General features: G+C 42.9%; 2 protein-coding genes across 5 annotated transcripts in view; one reads left to right on the top strand and one right to left on the bottom strand.

Moving 5' to 3' along the window:
• Positions 1 to 9,608, top strand: part of rtkna (rhotekin a) — a 144,681-nt gene extending 135,073 nt beyond the window's left edge. For 3 of the 4 annotated variants that reach the window (XM_063195025.1, XM_063195026.1, XM_063195027.1), the window contains exons 11-12: positions 543 to 647; positions 5,146 to 9,608. In XM_063195025.1, the coding sequence (XP_063051095.1) occupies positions 543 to 647; positions 5,146 to 6,119 (1,079 nt within the window). In that variant the 3' untranslated portion in view covers positions 6,120 to 9,608. Of the gene's footprint in view, positions 1 to 542; positions 648 to 2,814; positions 2,915 to 5,145 lie in introns of all 4 variants that reach the window. The other variant, XM_063195028.1, reaches the window with a different exon arrangement.
• Positions 9,609 to 9,668: 60 nt separating this feature from the next.
• si:dkey-40c11.2 (drebrin-like protein A) overlaps positions 9,669 to 22,500 on the bottom strand; it is an 83,875-nt gene continuing 71,043 nt past the window's right edge. The window contains exons 8-18 of the mRNA XM_063195029.1: positions 22,296 to 22,350; positions 21,995 to 22,069; positions 21,768 to 21,873; positions 19,996 to 20,490; positions 18,933 to 19,085; positions 17,078 to 17,205; positions 15,827 to 15,983; positions 13,866 to 13,940; positions 12,750 to 12,859; positions 12,383 to 12,434; positions 9,669 to 12,153 (exon numbers count right to left, since the gene is read on the bottom strand). Of these exons, the coding sequence (XP_063051099.1) occupies positions 12,017 to 12,153; positions 12,383 to 12,434; positions 12,750 to 12,859; positions 13,866 to 13,940; positions 15,827 to 15,983; positions 17,078 to 17,205; positions 18,933 to 19,085; positions 19,996 to 20,490; positions 21,768 to 21,873; positions 21,995 to 22,069; positions 22,296 to 22,350 (1,543 nt within the window). The 3' untranslated portion in view covers positions 9,669 to 12,016. The remainder of the gene's footprint in view (positions 12,154 to 12,382; positions 12,435 to 12,749; positions 12,860 to 13,865; positions 13,941 to 15,826; positions 15,984 to 17,077; positions 17,206 to 18,932; positions 19,086 to 19,995; positions 20,491 to 21,767; positions 21,874 to 21,994; positions 22,070 to 22,295; positions 22,351 to 22,500) is intronic.

Here is a 22,500-nt window from a genome sequence, read left to right as displayed (position 1 = left end):
GCCACCTACAGGTCAAAGAAAAACATTGCTGTAGCAACCTAATGAAAATAACTCCACATATCTTTTTCCTCTTCTCTTCTCTTCTCTTCTCTTCTCTTCTCTTCTCTTGTCTTGTCTTGTCTTGTCTTGTCTTGTCTTGTCTTCTCTTCTCTTCTCTTCTCTTCTCTTCTCTTCTCTTCTCTTCTCTCATTTTTTAATATTTTCAATACTAGAAGAAAAGGCCCTCTGTCTCGACCTCACCTGTTGTGTAGTGACCACATACCCTTTGCTCTCTGCTATGTCTGCCATGTCTGCCTTTTATAGAGGTTTTGGTCACTCTGTCCATATTAGATTTTTATCTCTGACAGTAAAGAGATATTCTTCCAATTCATAATTTGCTTTGATGGTTCTAAACATTCTAGTTTGCTTTGGGGTTTTATTGCATTGTTTTGCCAATGTTCCAGATATTGTTTTTAAGATGATTGGGCAATTTCTCTCTCTCTCTCTCTCTCTCTCTCTCTCTCTCTCTCTCTCTCTGTCTCTCTCTCTCTCTCTGTCCACAGGCCAGTGGAAACACTGTTGTGATGATCTGATGAAAATAGACCTTCCCTCGCCAAAGAAACTTGCCCCGCTCACGCCCAAGCAGGGCTCCCTCTACCACGAGATGGGTAAGCAGACATGCACGCGCGCGCACGCGCACACACACACACACACACACACACACACACACACACACACACACACACACACACACACACACACACACACACACACACACGGATGAAGTTTTGATCACATGCTTATTTCCTACACCTGAAGCCAATGCTGCCTTCACTTTTCTAAGCTTCTTACTGATATGTCACACATTAGGATCTCCTGATAAGCATTGTAAAGGGGTGTGTGCGATGGACTGTGAGGATTAGTCAAGTGCCAGTCATAAAGCCCTCTATGTACTATGTTCCATGTACAGCTGGCATGTGATCTCACAATGCGAGCAGTGTTCTGTTCATCTGATGTCACAATGCCTCTGGGCGCCTTGGAGACCGTTGTCATAACAGAATAGACGTTGTCTGCCAGCATTAGAAAAAACAACTCACAGCATAGGAGAAATTAATGAGCTGGTGTTACTACCAAATGTGTCATCTTGACTGACATTATTAGCCACTGGATTGTCAGGTGTGGACGGAGTGTTGACACAACTTAACGTCTCAAGACATTGAAGTGCAAGTTACAGCCCACATGCACATTTGTGATGGACAGATTTTGGCTGTCTATGCCGTAGTACTCTCACAAAGAAAAAAGTTAGTCTATGTCTCTTCGTCTATTTTGCATTTACTTCCTTTGAGAAGACACTGTGATTGGTCAGTCGTACTCCCTTAATGCGCGCCGTACCTCTAGTGGCACGCTGTAATAGTCATTGAAATGTACCTACCATAGCACTACAATACTATGACACAACACAGGCCCTTTAGTAATGCACCACGACTTGGTCATTACCATACTGGTAACAACAAATGTATAAAGCCGCGTCTTAAGGGGTTAATGTCAGTCAGTGACATGCTGGAATGGTTCCCATACAAGAGCATGACTCTAATACGTATAATACCAACAGAAATAACACAATGTCTTAACTGTTTAGAACATGTATACATCTCTTTGAGTCAATGTCAAAGTGTACTAAATGGTCAGTTACTGTATCCCCCTTCACAAAGGAATTCTCTTTTCTGATTGGCTGATGGGGTCATCGTTCAAGCTTCTAAATTTGACGCATGTATAATCTTTGTTTGGAATGCTAATGCTATCGAAGGGATAATGTTGTAGGAATCATGTGCACGGTCTACCGAAAACTGAATAATCAGACCGCCGGCATTCCAAACGAAGATTCTACAGACGTCCAAGTTAGATAAGATGCGTAGAGTTCCAAGGGAGTTCTAAGCCTCCAACTTGCCATTAACTTAATTGAACCGGTCACCTCGTGGGCCGTTATCCCATACTTCACTGTGCATGAAACATTACACAAACGATTGAAAAACTGTTCCACGGCATTATAGCATTTTTTAGATACACATGGAAGAATAATACAGTACATTGTGCGTAGAGTATTGATCATGTTTCTCACCTTGTGTATCTTTCTATCTGTGCATAACACGAATACTAACACCATTCTCTGAAGGTCATATACCTGGTATTCCTACTGCTCATAAACTTCTCTCCTTCTGTTTTGTCTACTGAATAGCTATCTGTGATTTGTAGTTTTGTCTGACTGTATTCTTCTATTTCTCTTTTCCTCTCTCCCTATTTTCCTGACTTCCCTTCCTTATCACACTCATCCCCATTCCCATATCTTTTTCTTTTCCTTTTCTCATCCTTTTTGTCTCATTACTTCTTCCATTACTACATTACCATTACTTACTATTACTTCAACCATGACTTTTTTTCACGTGTTTCGTTCTTTTCCACATTAACTGATTAATGTTGGATCATCTCCCATGAATACACTACAAAATGGCTTTTTATTTGAAATCACCTTTTCGTTTGGCATCACCCTCCCCCATAAAACACACAAAACACGACACTTTCACACATGCTCACATCATTTATCCCTCACACAATCATCTTTTCCCTTAAAATATTTTTTCTGTTGTCTTCACACATTGCACACACACACACACACACACACACACACACACACACACACACACACACACACACACACACACACACACACACACACACACACACACACACACACACACACACACACACACACACACACACACACACACACATTCATGACCCCCACCCCCAACCACCCCCACTCTGGCCCACCCCCAGCTCCCTCTGTGCCGGCCCCTGTGTGCGAGGGCCTTCTGCTGCAAGATAACGCCGTTGCCGCGGAGATACGCGCTCTGCTCTCCTCCTATTACAGCGACAGGTGACCCACAGCGACCAATAGATGATCAATCAGCCAATAGATTATCAGTTGTGCATGAGAGTTCTTCCAGTCGATGACCAATCACGCTTGAGTTGGTTTAGTAGATGACCAATCCTGCTTGGGAGTAAGGTCTTGAGTTGACCCCTTGCTAGCACATGATGCTTGTTTCTAGCATTGCCTCAGTAGTTGATTTAATAGTTAATTCCTTAGAACATAAGAAATGCTAGTGCTAAGGAATCATTAATTGAGCCATGAGTAGTAAACACAATAATTACAAATGTGCATTAGCTTATTAGCTATCCTCTAGTTTTATGTATGGTCCATTTCTCCCTGAGGCACAGACGTGGAGAGGGAAACCTGTGTGGATTTCTTGAAAAGGCAAAATTGAACATCTAAGCTGTATTTACAAGCTGTGGAATTTGCCAAAGTGGGTGTAACTAGGTAGTAAATAAATGCCACACAAGAACTGGCTGGCCCTTTTCCGTCTTTGTTAGAGTGAAACTGTAGAGATTGGAAATGTGAATCTAAATAGTAATGAAATTGGCTGCATTCAACCTTTTGGCTTTTGAAAATCAGGTCTGTTTTTGTGGGCTAAATGATGCTATGCACGAACATTTGAATCAGTGTTTTGCATGCCAGTGTGTTTAGCCCTGTGTTTGCGTTTTTGTCTCCCACTTTCAAAAGTTGATACATTTTGTTAAATTTCATGTCCTTTTATTTACATAGGTTCTAACCAGGATTCTGCACTTGAGTGACGTGTGCAAAAAGGTTAATTAGAAGTCGTATATGTAGTTCAATAGCCTTTCTGTCAGCATATTTGGATATTCCAATCAGTGTACTGTGCGCCTATGTGAGAAGACGTTTTGATGCAGTAGATCACATTATGAAGTAGGGCTGGGACTCGATTACATTTTTTAATCGAATTAATCTACAGGCTTTGGAATTAATTAATCGAATTAATCACATTTTAATCGCATTTAAATATCTGACTTGAGAATTTTTTTTTTTCACATGGATTTTGAATAATTACAATAAATAAGCTTAATCTAAAAATATTATACATTTTTAAAAGAAGGGAGAACTCTTCTCAATTTCAGCAGGCTGTTCACCATCAGGCGTAATACTGCCCTCCACTGGTCTAATCCAGAACTATGTAGCTATATTATACTGCGATTAATTTTTAAAATCGTGTTAATTAATTAATCGCATTGTGTGATAAATTAATCTAAATTAATGCATTAATGTCCCAGCCCTAGTTTTTGAAACATTGGCTGTGTTTTCTGTGTCTTTGCTTCCTAGCACAAAAGGCCTCATTTTGCTGACTTAGTATGACATTACACAAGATCAAATGAGATTCTATTCTACCATCAACAAGCAAACAAACAAAGCAGATGGTTGAAATTGAACTGATCTCTCTCATTGTTTTAAGTGCCTTTTGGTTTGTATGATCTCAAATCATTCAATTAATTTAGTGGCTTAAGGCAGCAAAATCCCATCTAATCTCATTTGACAACATAATGCAAAGCAGCTATGTAGAAACGCAGCTGAGTCATATCTGAACACAGTTTGTCTCTCAAGTATCAGAAAGTTAAAAACCCTGTCACCAAATGTAATTCAGCCAGCTCTGAATCAATCAGCTTTTCATCAGAGTTTTTTTTTTTTTAATCTTTCTGAACCCAGCATGATTGATACCAGCTTTGGCCAGTGCTGTATATGAATCAGTAGTTAGCAATCTCTTAGCAATAGTACCCCCTTTCTCACCCACTTGCTTTTATTGTTGGTGAGTCATGGTACAGTATGAGCATGTTGTTGTCCAATGGATGTGCACATTGGAATTAACTTTGTAGATGCTAGCCACAAGTAGCAGACAGTAGGAAACTGTTTGTTTGCACTCTGTCAACTCTTTCCTACAGTAATATGAGCATAGCATATACAGTCCGAGCTACTGTATTTTTATACTGTGACTACAATTAGCCTGGGGAGTGTGCCAATAACCTCTATTGTCTAAGTAGTACTCCAGGTTAGGTTAACCTGGTTAAGTGGTAAATCATCTAATACAAGAGCCTGGAGTCCTTATCTTCTCAACTAAACACTTGTGGGCTCTCTATTGGCAGATTTATCACTTCATGCAGATTAACTAGCCAGGTTTATCACTTAGCCATGTTCCTGGAATACTCCCCCGAACTTGAACTTGAAGTGGTTTACTTTACTGTATGTTTGTTGTTCCGCAGTTATTGACACGTCGGACTCGGACATCGGCTCGGTGACGGACATCCTGACGCGTCAGATCCAGGAGTGGGAGTTGCGCACCCAGCTGAAGCGCGGCGCCGCCACCCCCCCTGCCTGGATGGCCCTGTTCGAGGAGGAGGGCTCTCTGCCCACCACGCCCCAGCCCATCCCTCGCCATCAGCAACAGCATCAGCATCAGCACCACCACCACGGTTACCCCCACTCGCGCTCGCCGGCCTCCCCGATCCTGAGCCCCCATCGTCAGCCGGGCCGCAACAGTGTGGGTGGGGGTGGTGGTGGGGGCAGGCTGATCTCGTCACAAGTCAGCCTGACGTCGGATAGCGACAACAGCCCGTGTTCCACCAGCCCCTGCTCCCGGCACCACGTGTGGGTCACCGCTGCCGACCAGCCTTCCCTCTCCCCCTCCCCCTCCTCCTTCATCTCCCCGTCCCTCTCCCCCTGCCCCTCCCCATCGCCGTCCCCGCTATCCTCCTCGTCCTCCTCCAAGTCTCGATTCCGGCCACGCACGCTGTCCCTGGACGCCAAGCTCAGCACCTTACGAGGGAGAGGTGGAGGTGGAGGTGGGGGCTTGAGCGTCTGCAGCGGTGGCATACTTAACATCAACAGCCGGGCTCTCCAGTGTTCGTCCGTGCCACCCAACCCCGCCATGACCTCCTCCCTGTCCTCCACGGCCACCTCGGCCTCCTCCGTGACCCCCCACCCCCATCATCGCTCCCCGACCATGGCCACCCTGTCCAGCTCCAGCTCGGCCTCCACCTCTAGTAGCTCCAGCGAGGGCAGCAGTGGCAGCGGGAGTGGGGTGAGCAGTGGAGGTAGTGGAGGTACTGGGGGTGGCGGTAGTGGTAGTGGAGCGGAGGGGGACATGCCTTTCTCCAGGCCGGCCGGGGCCAGACGCAGCCTCAGGAACTTGCGCACCAGACTGGACCCTCGCAACTGGATGCAGAGCCAGGTCTGATGGTGACCACCACCACGACGTACCACCACCACCACCACACATGCAGTCTCCTCATGTCACAGCTATATACATACACTCACTCACTCACCCATTCTCAACCAAACGCATACATATGTGCTCTCTTCACACAGTAGGTATACAGACATGCACTCATTCTATTCTTGTGCACACACATAGACACATGCAGACACACACTATGTGGCTTTAAGTGGTTGTACAGTACAGTACACATTAACAAGCTTATTCGTATGCACAGACACATGTGCGTGCGCACACGCACACTCGCACGCACACACACACACACACACACACACACACACACACACACACACACACACACACACACACACACACACACACACACGTCCTCAAGCCTCACCCATTCACAGCACAGTGCTATATTTGAAAGAAAAATAACAAGGACCTATTGAGAAGCGGAACAGCCAATTGTCAGTTCCAGCGTGTTCACTGGGGAGAGAACTGGAATGAATGAGGATGAGGAGAAGCAGGAGGATGAAGAAGGAGATGGCTGCTCCCTTCCTGTCCAATGGGAGAGTGGGAGGACGGCCACACATACCGTATGCAATGCATGATGCAGGTCAACGCCATATGGGAGACAGACCAATCAACCTTCTCGTTTATCAACACTTCGGAATCCAATCGACTGTTACACACTGTTTACTAAGACGCTAACACAGACTGATTAAACAATACAAGTAATGTCTTGGGGAGCGGAGGGTGTCAAAAAGTGTCAAAACTGGAAAATAAGCAAACTTCGACATGTTCATCCACTAAGAGCCAATACGTGAGTGACACTGGTGCCATGCTAACCGTTTGTCCCAGAGGAAGTGACGTCATGTCCTGTAAAAAAATGACGTGCGACTTCACTTCCACTTCCTGTGAGCTGAGCATTGTGGGTACTATTTGGACTCGCGAAGGTTGCCGACTTATGGCTCCATGTAAAAGGCACTTACTTACAGTGCAACTTCTTTGATTTTACCACATACTAATACTGTGATAACACCCAACTGTTGTTACCCTAAATACATGATTAGGTTGAGGTGTGTGCCATTGGTTGTATTTAATCGAAGACTGACTATAACAAACAGCTTGTTCGCGACTTTTATTATAATAATCTTCCAAGTTCATATTTACATCCCCCTTGTGTTGGTCAGGATAGTGGAATTCTGTAAGCATCTGATGAACGCATGCCCATGGTTTCAAGGAAGATAACTCAGACTCAGATACCGTATTTCAATTTCACTTGTCTTTTCTACTACCTTACTGTAGTCTACACTGCTCTACTCTACTCTACACTCTACTCTTCTCAACTCTACCCTACCCAAGCCTATTCTACTATGATCCAAATGTCCGATGTTGGCCTCCTTAAACACTATGAAAAGCCTGATTGCTTCGGTTGTACTACCTGCTCTGCCGTTGTGATAACCTCAGGACAACGTGCTTGTATTTACGTCCCTCCCAGAGCGCCAGATTGTCTTTCATGTTTTTGTATTAAGTACCTCATGTCCATGTTCCGAGTGCAGTCTTTCCTTAATCAACAGACGTTTCTATCCACACTGTACATATGTATCACACTAATACTCAATCAGCCAGATTTTTCTATTATTATTGTTATTATGTAACGTTGGTGCAATAGAGTGATATTGCTTCATTTTTTGTACTAGAATGGGATGGGTTTTGTCATCTTAATTGGAGATATATTGTAATTGGAGGTATATTATGACTGATGAAAAGGATTTCCGAATGCCATAATGAATGGATTAGATATGGGAACTATTTGACACTCCTTACATTTTGTCAGACATCAGAAAGAAACAAACAGTTATAGGAAAGCAAACTGGATAGTGTATTTCACTAGCCTGGCCGCGCCAAACCCCTACAGCAAAGCCGGGAGCAAATTCAATTTGCGGCCTCTAGGGGCGTCTAGATTTCTAGGCTAGTATTTCACATCAACAAACAATTCTGCAGTTCTAAATTCTACCGTTCTATAGAACCCATGTCATCATGTTAGGATAAGATGCAGTAAAGCAGTGCAGACATTAGGCATAATACTTTTGCATTCTTGCCCGCTGCAAGATAAGTATGTTTACAGTGGATGGACATATGCAGTATGGGACACATAGTAAGCCATATAGGTCAATATAAATAAGAAATACGAGTGTTATTTTTGCTCTTGGTATGGAAACGCCAATGTTGTTACAGTAGATTTTGATTAAGATGTTCATTATGAAAACCGGCAGGTCTACGCACAAACTCCAATCAATCATAGTATTGTACTGACCCATAGGGCCACATAGACTTCACAGCAGCTATGAACTCTGCCACTGCAGCTGTACAGATGGCGGCCATATTTTGGCGTGCGGACGGCCATGTTGGATGATCAATCAGGACTGCCACGAGAGGCCACATAAGGACCCTTTGCTTACTGGACCATGCGGTCCTATCAGCCATTGTCATTGTAAAGTTTTGTAATCTAACATACTATGAGTTACTTTTATTATTTTAAAAAAAAATGTGTATTTTACATGATCATTGGTGTCTTTCTTTTTTGTCATAAAAATGCTATATTGATATAAATATATATTATTTTGACAGTTACAGGCATAACTGCTCTGTGAGGGATAACACTGAATGTTAACACCCATGTTAGCTTTATTGGTCAGCGGGCTGTCTGCATGCACGGTATTTTGATTATTTTTTTTGAAGAGATTAAAAATGTAAAGAAAGAAGCTAACTCCGTACATAGCCCTAACAATAAATTATTCATGAAGTAAATAACATAACTGCCTCCTGGTTTTTATTTTACCCTTATCTTTCATTTATTACTTGATAATTGGTTAAGAATGGATGGTGATTATTTATTTCATGAAATGCCATGTCAACCAGTACCTCTGTGATTATTGCAATGACCGTGCCCTTTGTTTCATATTTAATAACAATAACAACACTTCTTTGTTGGTGAATGAAAAAGGGTTCCCTCTTAGTCAGGTAAAGTGTTGCCAGATTGTGCAGTTTCCTGGCCAATTTGGCTGTTTTGGATAGAATGGCCATTTATTATCATAAAAATCAATAATAATATGCACACATGGGGCGGGTGCCTTCAGGCGGCTTTTGAGCATGTTTTGGGCTAGAAATTATCAGTCACATCTGACAACCCTGTTCAAGTACAAGTTACAGTCCCTGGAACTATGTGGGATTAGCCACCTTGCTCAAGGGCTCTCTGGTCTTAGAGGAGGGTACAGGAGACCACTCCCATTCTTTCTACTCTCTTGCGATTCGAACCTTCAATCCTCCAATCCCCAAATTAGCCTTTTCCCCTGTGAACTCAAAAAAGTTATTTGAAGTGAAACAAATATGGCATTGCTACTGATTTCCGGCATCTAAGTATGTCTATGCCCGTGGATGCAACTTAAATTGTACCTGCTTTGAATGTATTGAATCCAAGGTGTCTGAAGTGATGTGGAAAAGGCCCATAGGTCTCTGCTGACATGCATGAATGAATAAAGAGGACACACAGACTCAGTAAAGTGTAATACGGCAAACAGCATTATATTGTATTTACAGAGACGGATACTAGCAGTATGGCTGAATGAGCACACACAGAGACACACCTGCAAATACAAACAAAACAGAAAAGAAAACAAGGCACAAATCTGACCCATGAAACATTTTGCTTAAAAAAAACAGCTTCTTTTTTTACACAAGTGTGAAAAGAACATAATCTTCAATAAGTGGAGTGTTACACGGTGTGGCTGACTAATGGTAAAGTGAATTATAGGGACATATTGTAATAATGATACACAAGTGCACTTCAAACGGAGAGGAGCATTTCTTCCAAGCACTGGCCAGATTCAGTTTGAAAGAGTAAGGGTCCCTGACACAATCACAGGAAATGGTGAATAGGTGTCCTGTCTCAGGTCTGACGGACATTCTGACTGACATTCTGACTGTACTAAATTCAACAGTTCAGAGTCAGACGCATAGCTTTTGATATTTCCTTGCTGTTCAACCCTTAACCTATGCTCTAACCTATGTGAATAGATACACAATAGGAAGTGATACAGGTAATGGGGGACCGTCACACTTTATCATCTGACTATATAAACAAAACATGAGTTAAAATCAACACACTTCACTTACAGATTAAAAACGGGGAAAATACATATAAGAAAATCATTTGTGCAAAAATTGGATAAAACTAAAATAACAAAATTGTATTCCAAAATACATACATAGTGGATTACCTAAGAATATAAAACTTGTAACCTTGTTACTCTAATAAGACTTGTGAGTGTTTAAGACGTGTCTCCACTTTCCAAAACAATACCATCCAATGCCAAAGGTGTATATTTGGCTTTGAAAGTGGTGGGGACATTATGGTAAATTGTCTGGTTCAACTATTCTTTCCAGTATATTTTTGGAGGTGGTGGGAATAAGCTAGGTTCATCTCAAAAGTGGTATGGACACGTCCCCACCATCCTCACCTAAAATTACACCCAATTTGCTACTATGCAGAGGTGGATAAACCGGAATTGGGAAAGAAGAAGTCTGACATGGGGGGGTTTCACCAATTACAGTGCATTACATTATATTGCATTTTACACTTTTATCCAGAGTGACTTCCTGTTAAGCTATTACAGGGTAATACAGTTCCTAGAGCAATGTCCTTGTTCAAGGACACTTCAGCCATGGATGTGATATGGGGGATTTGAACCTGAAACCTTTCAACCCTTAGACTCCCGACCAATAGGCTATGGCTGAATGGTAGAGACTAAACTGTGACTAATATCGCGTCATTTTTCTTTGAGGACCTGGATTGTCCGCCTCTGCTATTATGAAAAAGATTCAACCATGGCCTCAGAGGGCCCAACTTGTTGCAGGTCATAGACATAGAACACTAGTGGCCACACTGATGTCCCCTGTCTATTAGAATGAGATGACTGAATATGATCATTTTAGTTCAGCGTGTAATGCTGCTTGAGTGAAAATATGTGACAGGGTGGGTGATACAGAAATTATCCCGCAGAGGGGGGAAAAACATTTTTCCTGACAGTGTGAAGCACACAGGAACCTGGCCCAAGAGGGCATCACCTGAGGCTATGTAGCCCTGCTAAAAGACAGAACACAGCTAGTGCTCTATATCTATGGTTGAAGCCAAGGCAAGAAGTAAGAGAACATATATGTAAAATCAGAAAGTACGATAGAGGCATGAAGCTTCATCCTAACAGGGCAGTCCAGTGGGAGCTTGTAAAAAAACGGCAAAAGTCTAGAAAGGTTTCTGATCTGAAGGCACGGAGTGATGACCGGGAATTCCACTTTTGGCCAGTGTGTTTGCGTGTGCGTGTGCGTATGTGTGTCTATGTCAGTGTGTGTGTATGTGTGTGTCTGTGTCTGTGTCTGTGTCTGTGTCTGTGTGTGTGTGTATGTGTGTGTCTGTGTCTGTGTCTGTGTCTGTGTCTGTGTGTGCCTGCGTGTGTATGTCTGTCTGTCTGACTGTCTGTGTCTGTTAATTTTGTGTGTGAGTAATGTATATTCCCTGTGTGCATGCGTGTACCTGTGTAGTCATGTGTGTTCAGAGACGCTTGTGTGCACCCATGTGTACTGTATGCAGGTGCGATTTGTAGGGGGGGATAGGGGGGATTGTCCCCCCTTCAGGTTTTGATATGACCACTTTTTCTACATGATTTTAAACACACAGTTCAATGTAATTCCATTGCTATTGCTTAAAATCTGAAACATATCCCACCTTCTGGTTTTCCAACAAATCGCACCCTGACTGTATGTGTGTGAAAAAAGTGTGTGTGAGAGTGTATATGCAGCACATTTGTTTTAAATGGAAGGGCGCTACATAGTTAGCAGGGGAGAGCCCGGCTGTTTTAAATGGTTTCCACGTAGTTGGCGGGGAAGAGTCCCTGGCGGCCATCTTGGCTGAAGCCCCTCCACCAGCCCTTGTCCACCGTCTCCACGTCACTGATGATGTCACCGGGCTGGAAGGACAGCTCCGACTCGTCCTCTGGAGAGAAGAGAAGAGAAGAGAAGAGAAGAGAAGAGAAGAGAAGAGAAGAGAAGAGAAGAGAAGAGAAGAGAAGAGAAGAGAAGAGAAGAGAAGAGAAGAGAAGATTGGTTGTAAGTGTGTGTGTGTGTGTGTGTGTGTGTGTGTGTGTGTGTGTGTGTGTGTGTGTGTGTGTGTGTGTGTGTGTGTGTGTGTGTGTGTGTGTGTGTGTGTGTGTGTGTTCACTGACCTGCTTCATAGTCATAGAGGGCTCGTACACACAACTGTCTCTCTGGAGAACCCTGTAATACACAAAAAGTTCAGAATGAGAAAACCGCCGAAAATATAGAATACATATTTCATTGTGTGTGTGTGTGTGTGTGTGTGTGTGTGTTTGTGTGTGTGTGTGTGTGAGTGTGTGTGTGTGTGTGTGTGTGTGTGTGTGTGTGTGTGTGTGTGTGTGTGTGTGTGTGTGTGTGTGTGTGTGTGTGTGTGTGTGTGTGTGTGTGTGTGTGTGTGTGTGTGTGTGTGCTGTGCGTGCGTGCGTGCGTGCGTGCGTGCGTGCGTGCATGCGTGCGTGTGTGTGTGTGCGTGCGTGCGTGTGCATGCATGAGTACCTCATTTCCATTTTCTGATATCTCTTTGCCCTCTTCGAGCATCTCGTCATCAGGCAAAATAGTATTGGCCAAATCTTTATCCATCCCCGTCATGTGCATGTACTCTTTCTCTGGAGAAACACAATGGAGAAAGTTGTAATAGGAAGTAAATAGCAAGAAGGGATGTTACTGCCCTCTGTAGGTTTAGAATGATATGAGAATGTTCACAGTGTATGGAGATGTACGGTAGAGACACATCAGTAAAGCACCAACCAGAGGCGACTGTAGGGTAAGTTGGGACCCCAAGCGAGAATTCAAAAGAATGTACATTCACAACAAATCACCACAAGTAGTTAAAAAGTCTTAGCGGTTATTCACCATCTATAGGATTGGGGGCCCCAAGCAGCTGCCTGCCCAGCCTGGTGACAAGGTGCACCTCTGGCTCCAACTCAAACATATCATGTTAAGAACATGACTGGCATTTCGAATACACGTATTATGTGTTATATGTAGAGAAATTATACTATGACAAAAGACCAACAAAGGTCGGCATCTGCGCCTGAACTTAATACCTTAATAACTTAACTCGTGCTTGGTGCGTGCACTCCCAAAAAGTAGTAATCACTCAAGATAATGGAAAAAAGGAGGCGAACACAAGACTTGTGTGAAAAAAATGTATTGAAGCCGAAATTAAACAACAGAAGTCTAAGGTTAACTGGAGAAACAGAGATTTCGGAGCTAGTCCATTCTCAATGTCTCCAGTAGCTACTGTGTGCGCCTCCTTTTTTCCATTATCTTGGGAAATGACACTTGCACACAATTGCGTGGTGTGTGGCCTTCAGAGCACCTGCATGGCTCTTTTCACATAGCAGCTCAGCAAGGCAATAGAAGTCATATTTCATTGATTTCGCCTACAGAATTGCCACAAACCTAGTGATGGGTATGGTGGGATAAAATGAAGTGGTGCACAACAAAGATCTTGGACCCAGTGTGCAGACCCTCTCGCACACTATCTACTACAAACTCCTGGATTACTGCTATTGTGGATGTGGACAGGCACTCCTTTTAAACAAGAGGAGGTATGGAGGCATTGACAAACAGCACATTATTTGGCCCAGAGAGACTCCAGTATGGTACCTGTGCCATTCTGCAGAGTCCTGCTCTGCCTCTGGACCTCCACCAAGTCCTCACACTGCTCCAACACATCTTCACCTGGAGAGAGAGAGAGAGAGAGAGAGAGAGAGAGAGAGAGAGAGAGAGAGAGAGAGAGAGAGAGAGAGAGAGAGAGAGAGAGAGAGAGAGAGAGAGAGAGAGAGAAAAGAGATTTAGTCCCAGTATGACATACTGAGTGTGGAGTGAGGAGATGAATATTAACCCATTTTAGCCCAAGTATATATAAGCTCTTTTTGGGAAAGGTTGCCCTCTGCCCTCTATTAAATCCTAAATATCTCAGCCTCCGGAACACACACAAACATGAAATAGGCTAAGTTGCATTTAAAAGTTAGGTGGACCCTCATTTTGCATTAGAATGTGTTCATTGAGCTCTAACATACCCCCAAAAAACTCAAATCTCAACAGCCTGAAAGTAGCAAATGTGTTTCCAGGCTAAAAAAGGTTAAAGAACAGAGGGAAAACAATTTTAAAAGATCAACTTTAAAATAAATATCATGTGCTTTTTTCCTGGCCTACACTACCTCCCACATATAATCGCGTGACATTCACAAGTTTCATGAAAATCAGCCTGGTGGTCTTTGTGTAATGCCGCCAACAGATAAACAAACAGAGTTAACAGAAAAAGACTCCCTGGAGGACGCCACAAGCAAGAGAGGGAAACATTATCGATGCCAAACAGGTGTTTTTCATTCCATTTTTATTTCCAATTTCATTGCAGGGCCCACATAAAAGCAACCACGCAGGCCTAATCTCCTGATGCCAAACCATAGGTTTCCCTGCTCAAATGTTTCCTTGACAATTTTATTTTTTAAAAAGCTTTCCATAACATTCTAGGGAGGACCTTGTAAAGTGGAATTTCCACACACAAAACAAAGACAAACAAAAATGGCATTCTACCCACTACAGGGTGGCCCTAGCCACTGAAGGAGAATGACAAGCTTTTCCTCACAGTAAAAGACTGCAGCCAGTTAAACGTAAAAAATACTGTAAGTAGTCCTGCTGCCTTAAATTTGTAAGTTAACTCAAATTGAGCAAGCCTCAAGCCTCAAGTTGAGTTTACTTACAAACTTCAGGCAGCAGCGTCACTTACGTTTTTATGTTCACTGGTGTAAATGGCCTCAGTTTAAGGAGAGAGCATCGCTCAAACTCACTCAAAGAGTTTTCACGATGATTATTTATGAACTAGATAAAACCACCAAATTCAAAAATGTGAAGATGTAATTTTAATGGCTCTTGTGACATTTTTAGATCGTTCAGAGTCTAATTAAATGATGGGAACATTGAAGATAGAGCCATCCAATCCAGTATTTATCTCTGTCATATGACAGGAGATCCCAGACTCAATTAGATCAGATCTGGTGTAACAACTACAAGCACGAGTCCACTCCCAATAACACTCCTAAGCAATGCTAGTGCATGCAGTGCCCAGTACATAATCACATTACACTGTATATTATATTACATAGCATTCAGAGACTTCTATTCAAAGTAACTCACAAAAGGAGAACACACGGGAGCCACCCGAAGTTATGATACACACACAAAGTAAACAAAGGTTAGAACGGCTCAGAGGTCACACCAGGAGAAAGTACACACAATTCGGAGTGTGTGCTGAGTAAACTCCCAAAGCAGGGACAACCACAGTGGTTACAGCCATTGCAGGGACTTAAACTCACTTCAAGAGGTGGCACTGAACCAACCACAAAACCACAGAAACAGACATTTTTGGAAGAATTTTCTTCATGTCAAACACAAATGGGTATTCCTTTTTGCTGTCCTTGTTAAAAACATCATGCCCCGAAATCAGTAAGGCCACACAATTTCTGTTTGTAATGTTCCTCTGTATCAACATTGCTCTAGACTGAGAGAACGTGTTTTTTAAATGAATTCCGTTTAGAATGGTGAGGCATAGAGAAGCTTCTTACCTGCTTCCACCGTCTCATCACTTTCATTTTCCTTCTTTCCTGATTCCATACACACTTTCTTCTCTTTCTTCTTCTCCTCATCCTCGTCCTCCTCAATGACCTCCTTCATCTCCTGCTCCTCTTCTTTCCTCTCATTTTCCTCCTCAGCAACCTCGACCTGTACCCCGGGAGATTCAGAGATTTAAGATTTTATTAGTTCAGGCAGTTACACAAGTGCAATGAGCAGTGAAATGTACTTGTATGGCCCTGGGACATTTGCAAAGGCTGAGATATGACATAACCGAGAGGTACTGTGGCATTTAATATGCTACAGTAAGATAGCAGACACACTTAAGTAACGAAAGCACATGAAAGAAAGAAAAGGGGAGGGAGAGAGATGGAGGGGAAGAGAGAGGAGGAAACGGAGAGGTGATCAGAAATGTCTATTATGTACTATTTAATGCCTGCTGAATGCTCTTTTTGGGGAAAGCCTATAAATGTCTAAATATCTCAGCCTAGGAAGCACATAAAAGCAGGAAATGAGTTGTATTTAAAAGCTAGGACCCTCATCTTACATTAGAATGTGTTCATTCAGCTGAGACATAACGTACCCACATTTTTAATACAAAAACCCCCCTCAAATCTCAAGAGCCTGAATGCAGCATACATGCAGCTCCAGGCACCTCAATGCAACAAATAGAGGCATACTCAGAATCAGGATTAAATTGGTTAAAAGACTAAAATGAAAGAACCTTGAGTAAAATGTGTGTAAATACGGATGGTGCACAGGGGCGGTTCCAGACATTTATTCTTGGGGTGGCAAAGGGGTGGCGAAGTGTATTTCAGGGGGGCATGCTCCTACACTAAGGGAAAATTATAAACACTATATAATCGACACACACACTTATGTGATACAGTGAATCCCTTAAAGTGAAACCCTGCAACCTAAAGTTCTATGTCTGAAATGATGTCAAGCATTAAGGCTATTGGTCACAATCAGGGACTTAATTGGGGTGGCAAATCATATTTCTGGGGGGGCAAATGCCACCCCCTGCCACCCCTTAGAACCGCCCCTGGATGGTGCACAGCAGAAATGATGAGGCAGAGCAGAATGAATAGAATAGACTAGAATAGACTAGAATAGAATAGAATAGAATTAATTAGAACAGAATAGAATAGACTAGAATAGAATAGAATAGAATAGAATAGAATAGAATAGAATAGAATAGAATAGAATAGACTATTTAGTGTGGGACCAGTAGTGTGCAGTACCTCTGTTTCCCTCTGGGGGGCTTGTGGCTCCTCTGTCACATTCTTCGCCTCCTCAGCTTCTTCATCTGGCTTAGCTTCTTCACACTCAACTGTAGCTTCAAGCACCGTCTCAGCCTCAGGCTCTGGCTCTAGTCAACAGAAAAACATATATGTATTCCCATTAGTCATTCTGATCACACACCACACCACACTAAAAAAAGTACTAATTTAACTCATCACTCATATGAACAAGGAACAGTGACTTCACTGTCCTGTCATAAATAAAGTAAAAAAGACCACACAAAAAAAGAACAAGGAACAGTGTTGCGAGATGGTGCAATGCCATGATAGGGGCACCTGTTATTACATATAAGCAAGCAGGATGGATGAGAGCACTGGTTAGTCATTCTCCCCTCCAACACGATAAAAAATGGATTGTTAATTAAACACTATTCTGAAAATTTCAAACCCAGGGACACGTGTGTCCGAGAGTGAAATTAAGAAAATTGCCTTCCTTTTTTGTGATTTTCCTTTCTTTTTTCATTGCAGAAAGTTGAGGTTGTGAAGAAGCTACTCAGTGCTTCAAAAAACAGAATTGCTTTATCTAACAAAAGTAGGGAACCTATGTCTCAAGGGCCTTGAGGTAATTTTATCCGGCCCCCGATATCATTTTAATATAATATTATGCAGCTTTACATGAAATATGACATATTTTGTAAGGGAATCTTATAAATTACATTTGCAATACAATTAGGCCTACAGTAAGTTATCTGATTTAAAGGTGGCTGCCTTCAATATAGGCCGTGCAGGGGGGAAATCCTGGTTTGTGTTCAGAGTAGGCCTACAGTATGGCTCTTGGAGGGCTTTTACAGCTCTTGGAGGAATTTGAAAAGGCCCCTCTAATTAAAAAGGTAAAGCTAACATTCTGTCTTCCCAAACTTTACCAAGGCCCCCCACACACCAGTATATTCCAGCCATGCCCCCCCCCTTACATGGATCATCATGCCACACCATTTTTCGTTGCATCCCCTTACAAAATCATAGTCTAGGTCTGTTCTTCAGGGCTCCACTGGGATATAAAAAATAACAATTAGACAATAATAGTAGTAGAGCTAATGTTCAGAGATGCTTATTTTTGTGTTTTTTTGGCGTATAATGGTTTTTACTGCACAACACTAGCTGTCGTTTCCCAGAAGCAGAACAGGTGTGGCTAATTAAGGGAGGCATGGAACACTGAAGAGTAGGCTAACTGTCATTTTTTACAATTTTAGAACTCTGCTGTAGAACACCCCATGGCAGCATGCTTGCGGTAAGGATTAATTAGTTGCTGGGCCAAGTGAGTCAACCGGAGTAGGTGTTGCCAATTAAGGGTTCTGACATTTACTCTTCAGTGTTCATAAGCTAAGTTAGAATAGCATGTTATTGTGCAGGGGGGGGGGCAAATTTAAGAAGTGAACAGTACTCACCCATTCAAAAGGTCATAAACTCACCAGATTTCCATGTCTAAGGTATCATTGTAAATATAAGAACCTGCTCTATTAGAATCTATGATTAATTCAATATGCCCTGGGCCTACTTGCTGCCTGTTCAGTTCCTTGAGTGCTGAATTAATACTGGGAAGCAATACATTCTCTAAAACAGTGTTAACAGTGACAAGTTTAATGTCACTACTTCAATCGAACAAAAGCTATTCTAATAGTAGTGTTGAAGTCAACATATTTTACTGTGTTCATCCAGGTATCATTATAAGGAATTGGACCCAAGTCTTAAACTCTGGCTTTTGTCTGACTGCTCTGGACTGTTATTATCTAGCTTTAGCCTCATCGTCACCTGTGGATGCATTAAGGATGGACGGCAGAGTCTTCATCACACTCACCTGAGCTGACAACCACCTGCTTCTCCTCCTGCTGTATCTGTTTCTCCTCCTCCTCCTTCTCCTCCTGCTCCTCCTCTTCCTCCTCCACCAGGACCGCTCGAGCATGGAGCCCTGCCTCTGATTCTGGAAGGCTGCCGTGAGCATGCTTCATGGCTACGCCCAAGACCAGATGAAGACAAAGTGATGTCACATTAGTGATGTCACATTAGAAATACGTAACATTTCATGCGAATGTTAAGCCGAAAGGCTGGAACCACCTATTTGGACACTTTGAGAAGTTGGAAACTTGACTTCATAAAGACCTACTGCACTCTTTGTATTGAATGTCAAAGTACTAAATACAATTGACTCTTGTGTAAAATTGCCACCTCAGTGTTGCGTACTTAGACATCTCATTGTCTATTGTAGATGTCCATAGTAGTTCTTGCACTTTGCCTTTGCAATGCAGAGCTGGATCTCAAACACCATCTTATTATTAAGTCATCTTGTGCCATAGCGTACATTCAGCATTCTTTTACACATATGCACACCAGCACACACAGAGCAGAGGAAAAGTGTCTGCTGAGTTCTGTGATCGCTAACAACGGCAACACATACCAGCAAAGTGAGCAATGGGGAGCAGTGTGTTTTCCAGTAAGGGTGAGAGAGTTTGCATGCACATCCAAACACATAATACTACAGGGGCCAGACAAGGCAAAAAACTGGAAAACAAAGAAGGCCAGTAAACCATTTATGATCCATAAAATGGCTCAAATTCTGGCGCATGTACAGCGCTTCATAAACAACCTTCACTGCTGTCGGTTTTCCAGTTATTTCTGTTGAAGGCAGACAATAAAGTGAGGAAAGTAAGTGATAGTATCTCCCTCCACATTGCAGTACAATAAACCACGGACTAGAACAGATTATTATTTCCTAGTTGCAGAGAGATTTCGGAGTGGCAGTACAACAAGCAGACACCACTCTGTTAACTTGTAGTAGAGTGTGAGTAGTCTAACTTAGTTAGCGACGACACAGTTCAGAAACGCACCCCTGTGTAACAGTGGTATACTCTACACACACTCACCATCTGACTGCTCAGTGTTCTCATTCTCAGGCATTGGCTCAGCAGTGGCGCCACCTGGTGGCGTAGCAGAAGCATTGCTGGGCAGCTCCACCAGACTGGCCTGCAGACCTGGTGAGGAAGGCAGCGGTGGGGGTGGGGAAGCAGGGTGGGGTGCCTGTGCCGGGGATGGCAGAGGAGGCAGAGTGGACGGAGGCCGGGGTCTGGAGTGAGGCATGCTGGGTAGGGGAGCTGATGGAGGGGTGGCGCGCTGGGGGGACATGGGTGGAGAGTGCAGGGCGTGGTGATTTGGGGAGTGGGAGGGGTAAAAGAGGCCTGGGGAGGTGGCCCGGGCGGGTGGAGGAGAGGCGGAGGTGTGGCGGAGGGAGTGGCCGAAGGGGGAGGGGGAGGGGGAGGTGACACGGGGGCTGAGGGGGGAGGTGGGGGTGCCGTCAGACTTGTGGAAGATGAAGGCCGTGTCTGTGAGGCTGCGTCTGTAGCGCCGGAATGGCGGCTTGCCTGCACACGGACCAGGAACACAATCAGGAACAGAAATATTGAAGAATATAATATACATAATAGAAATACTTACACAAACAAACAGAATCAATGTCATCTTTAATGCCAAAAAACCCTTGTGTGCACATTTGACATGACAATATTTGGTAAAAAAAAAAAATGTATTTGCTTGTATTTGCTTGTGATGTTGGCTTGATTATGTTCTCTTTTGAAAGTCGTTTTGGTTATAAAGCGTCTGCCAAATGCAGTGTAATGTAATATAATGTAATGTAATGTAATGTAATTGGACGCCAGCGTCATACACACTACGTGATAGTGTCATAACAGTGTCATAACAGTGTTGTGATGCAGTCCTAGATGTGTCATAAACATTATGTCAATGTCAAAAAAGATTTATGACTGATATCATTAAATGACAGCCTGTTATGACACCGTCATGAAATGCACATGACTTCGGTGTCAAGTAAAGTGTTACCAAAATATGCGCTCTGTTATCATATAATCATTCTGTTTGTCAAGTTTCTCCTTTAGCCTATTCAGCCAGTCAATTGGACTGGACCGGACTTTGAAATAGTCAGGAGGTTTCCGTGATGCCAACACTGATTTGAGGTTAACTAAAAGATAGGTCAATTCACAGAACTGTGTGAGATCAGGCTCAACAACCAACAACTACCATTACATCTGATGCAACTCCTCCACAATGTAAGAAACGTATAGGCTACTACAGCTTGTATGTGAAGAGTTGTGATGCAAAACCCTTAATTTCATTTTCAGTGCTTTTTACAGATTTGTTTTACAGGTACACTATGCAAGATTTTTAGTCGTTTCTTTCCAGAATTCATGCTACCCCATCACTAATGTTACCTTTTTCATGAATACTTACCACCACCATCAAATTCTAAGTATTCTTTATGACCGGGAAAATTGCAATATTCATACATTAGAAGGGGGATCTTCTCCATGGTCTGCCATTTTGAATTTTCAGAAATAGCCATTTTTAGCTGCAAAAAGGACTGTACTTGGGCCATACTAGAACATATTAGTTTATTACTTGGTAAACTTTCATGAAAAGATCAAATTTGGCAATAGGCAACCCAGTTTCAATGAGCAGCATAGTTGCAGTACCTTTTTTGACCATTTCCTACACAGTGTAATTTTAAATAGTTTTAGTTTTGCATCTGAAGTCTTCATACAGCATGAGAAAATGTTTTTAAGAGTAAGAACTATCGGAATGTGTGGCAAAGCCACCTCCACTATATTGCAATGCAGTAGGCTACCTGTGTTTGGTGACAGAGGGCTGGAGGGGGACTTGGAGGAGGAGGAGAGCTGCCTGAAGAAGTCTCTGGGGTTCATGGAGCGCTGAGACACCAGGGCTGCTGCCTCCTAGTGGCCAAGGAACAAAACACACTCTCAGGTCAGAATGAGCCTCAATGTCTTAATAACAGCAGCACACACAAGAGGAGAGATATCCCATGAGTTTTAGTTGCCTAAAAGATGAACTTACTGCTGCTTTCTCTATGGACTCACTCCTCCTGAACCGCTCTCTCATCTCTTCTTCGTGCTCTCTCTTCTCCAACTCCTGATGAACACAGAGAAAGAAAGAAAGAAAGAAAGAAAGAAAGAAAGAAAGAAAGAAAGAAAGAAAGAAAGAAAGAAAGAAAGAAAGAAAGAAAGAAAGAAAGAAAGAAAGACGCTTATTATGTTGAAATTTCATCAATTAGGCTACAGTTCTTGACTGACGGGCAGATTGGACCAGTGTCCATGTCTCCCTGCTGAACAATAACACTGCTCTCCTCTGTCCTTACCCATTTGCTCTTCTCTTTCCTCCTCATCTCCTCCTCCATCAGAGCCTGCTGTCTCCTGTCACATAAAGGTAAGAAGTACATGACGCCATTGCATTACATTTCACTTAGTTCACACTTTTCTCCAAAGCAACGTTGTGATTTGGGTACAAGGGTTTAGTTATAGCCCCTGGAAGTAACTACAAATAGCACAGTCAAACCAGTGAAA

This window comes from Engraulis encrasicolus, chromosome 3 (assembly GCF_034702125.1).
Source record: "Engraulis encrasicolus isolate BLACKSEA-1 chromosome 3, IST_EnEncr_1.0, whole genome shotgun sequence".
NCBI lineage: Eukaryota > Metazoa > Chordata > Actinopteri > Clupeiformes > Engraulidae > Engraulis > Engraulis encrasicolus.
The sequence above is the reverse complement of the archived record's forward strand: the minus strand, read 5'-3'. Positions and strand labels throughout refer to the sequence as shown.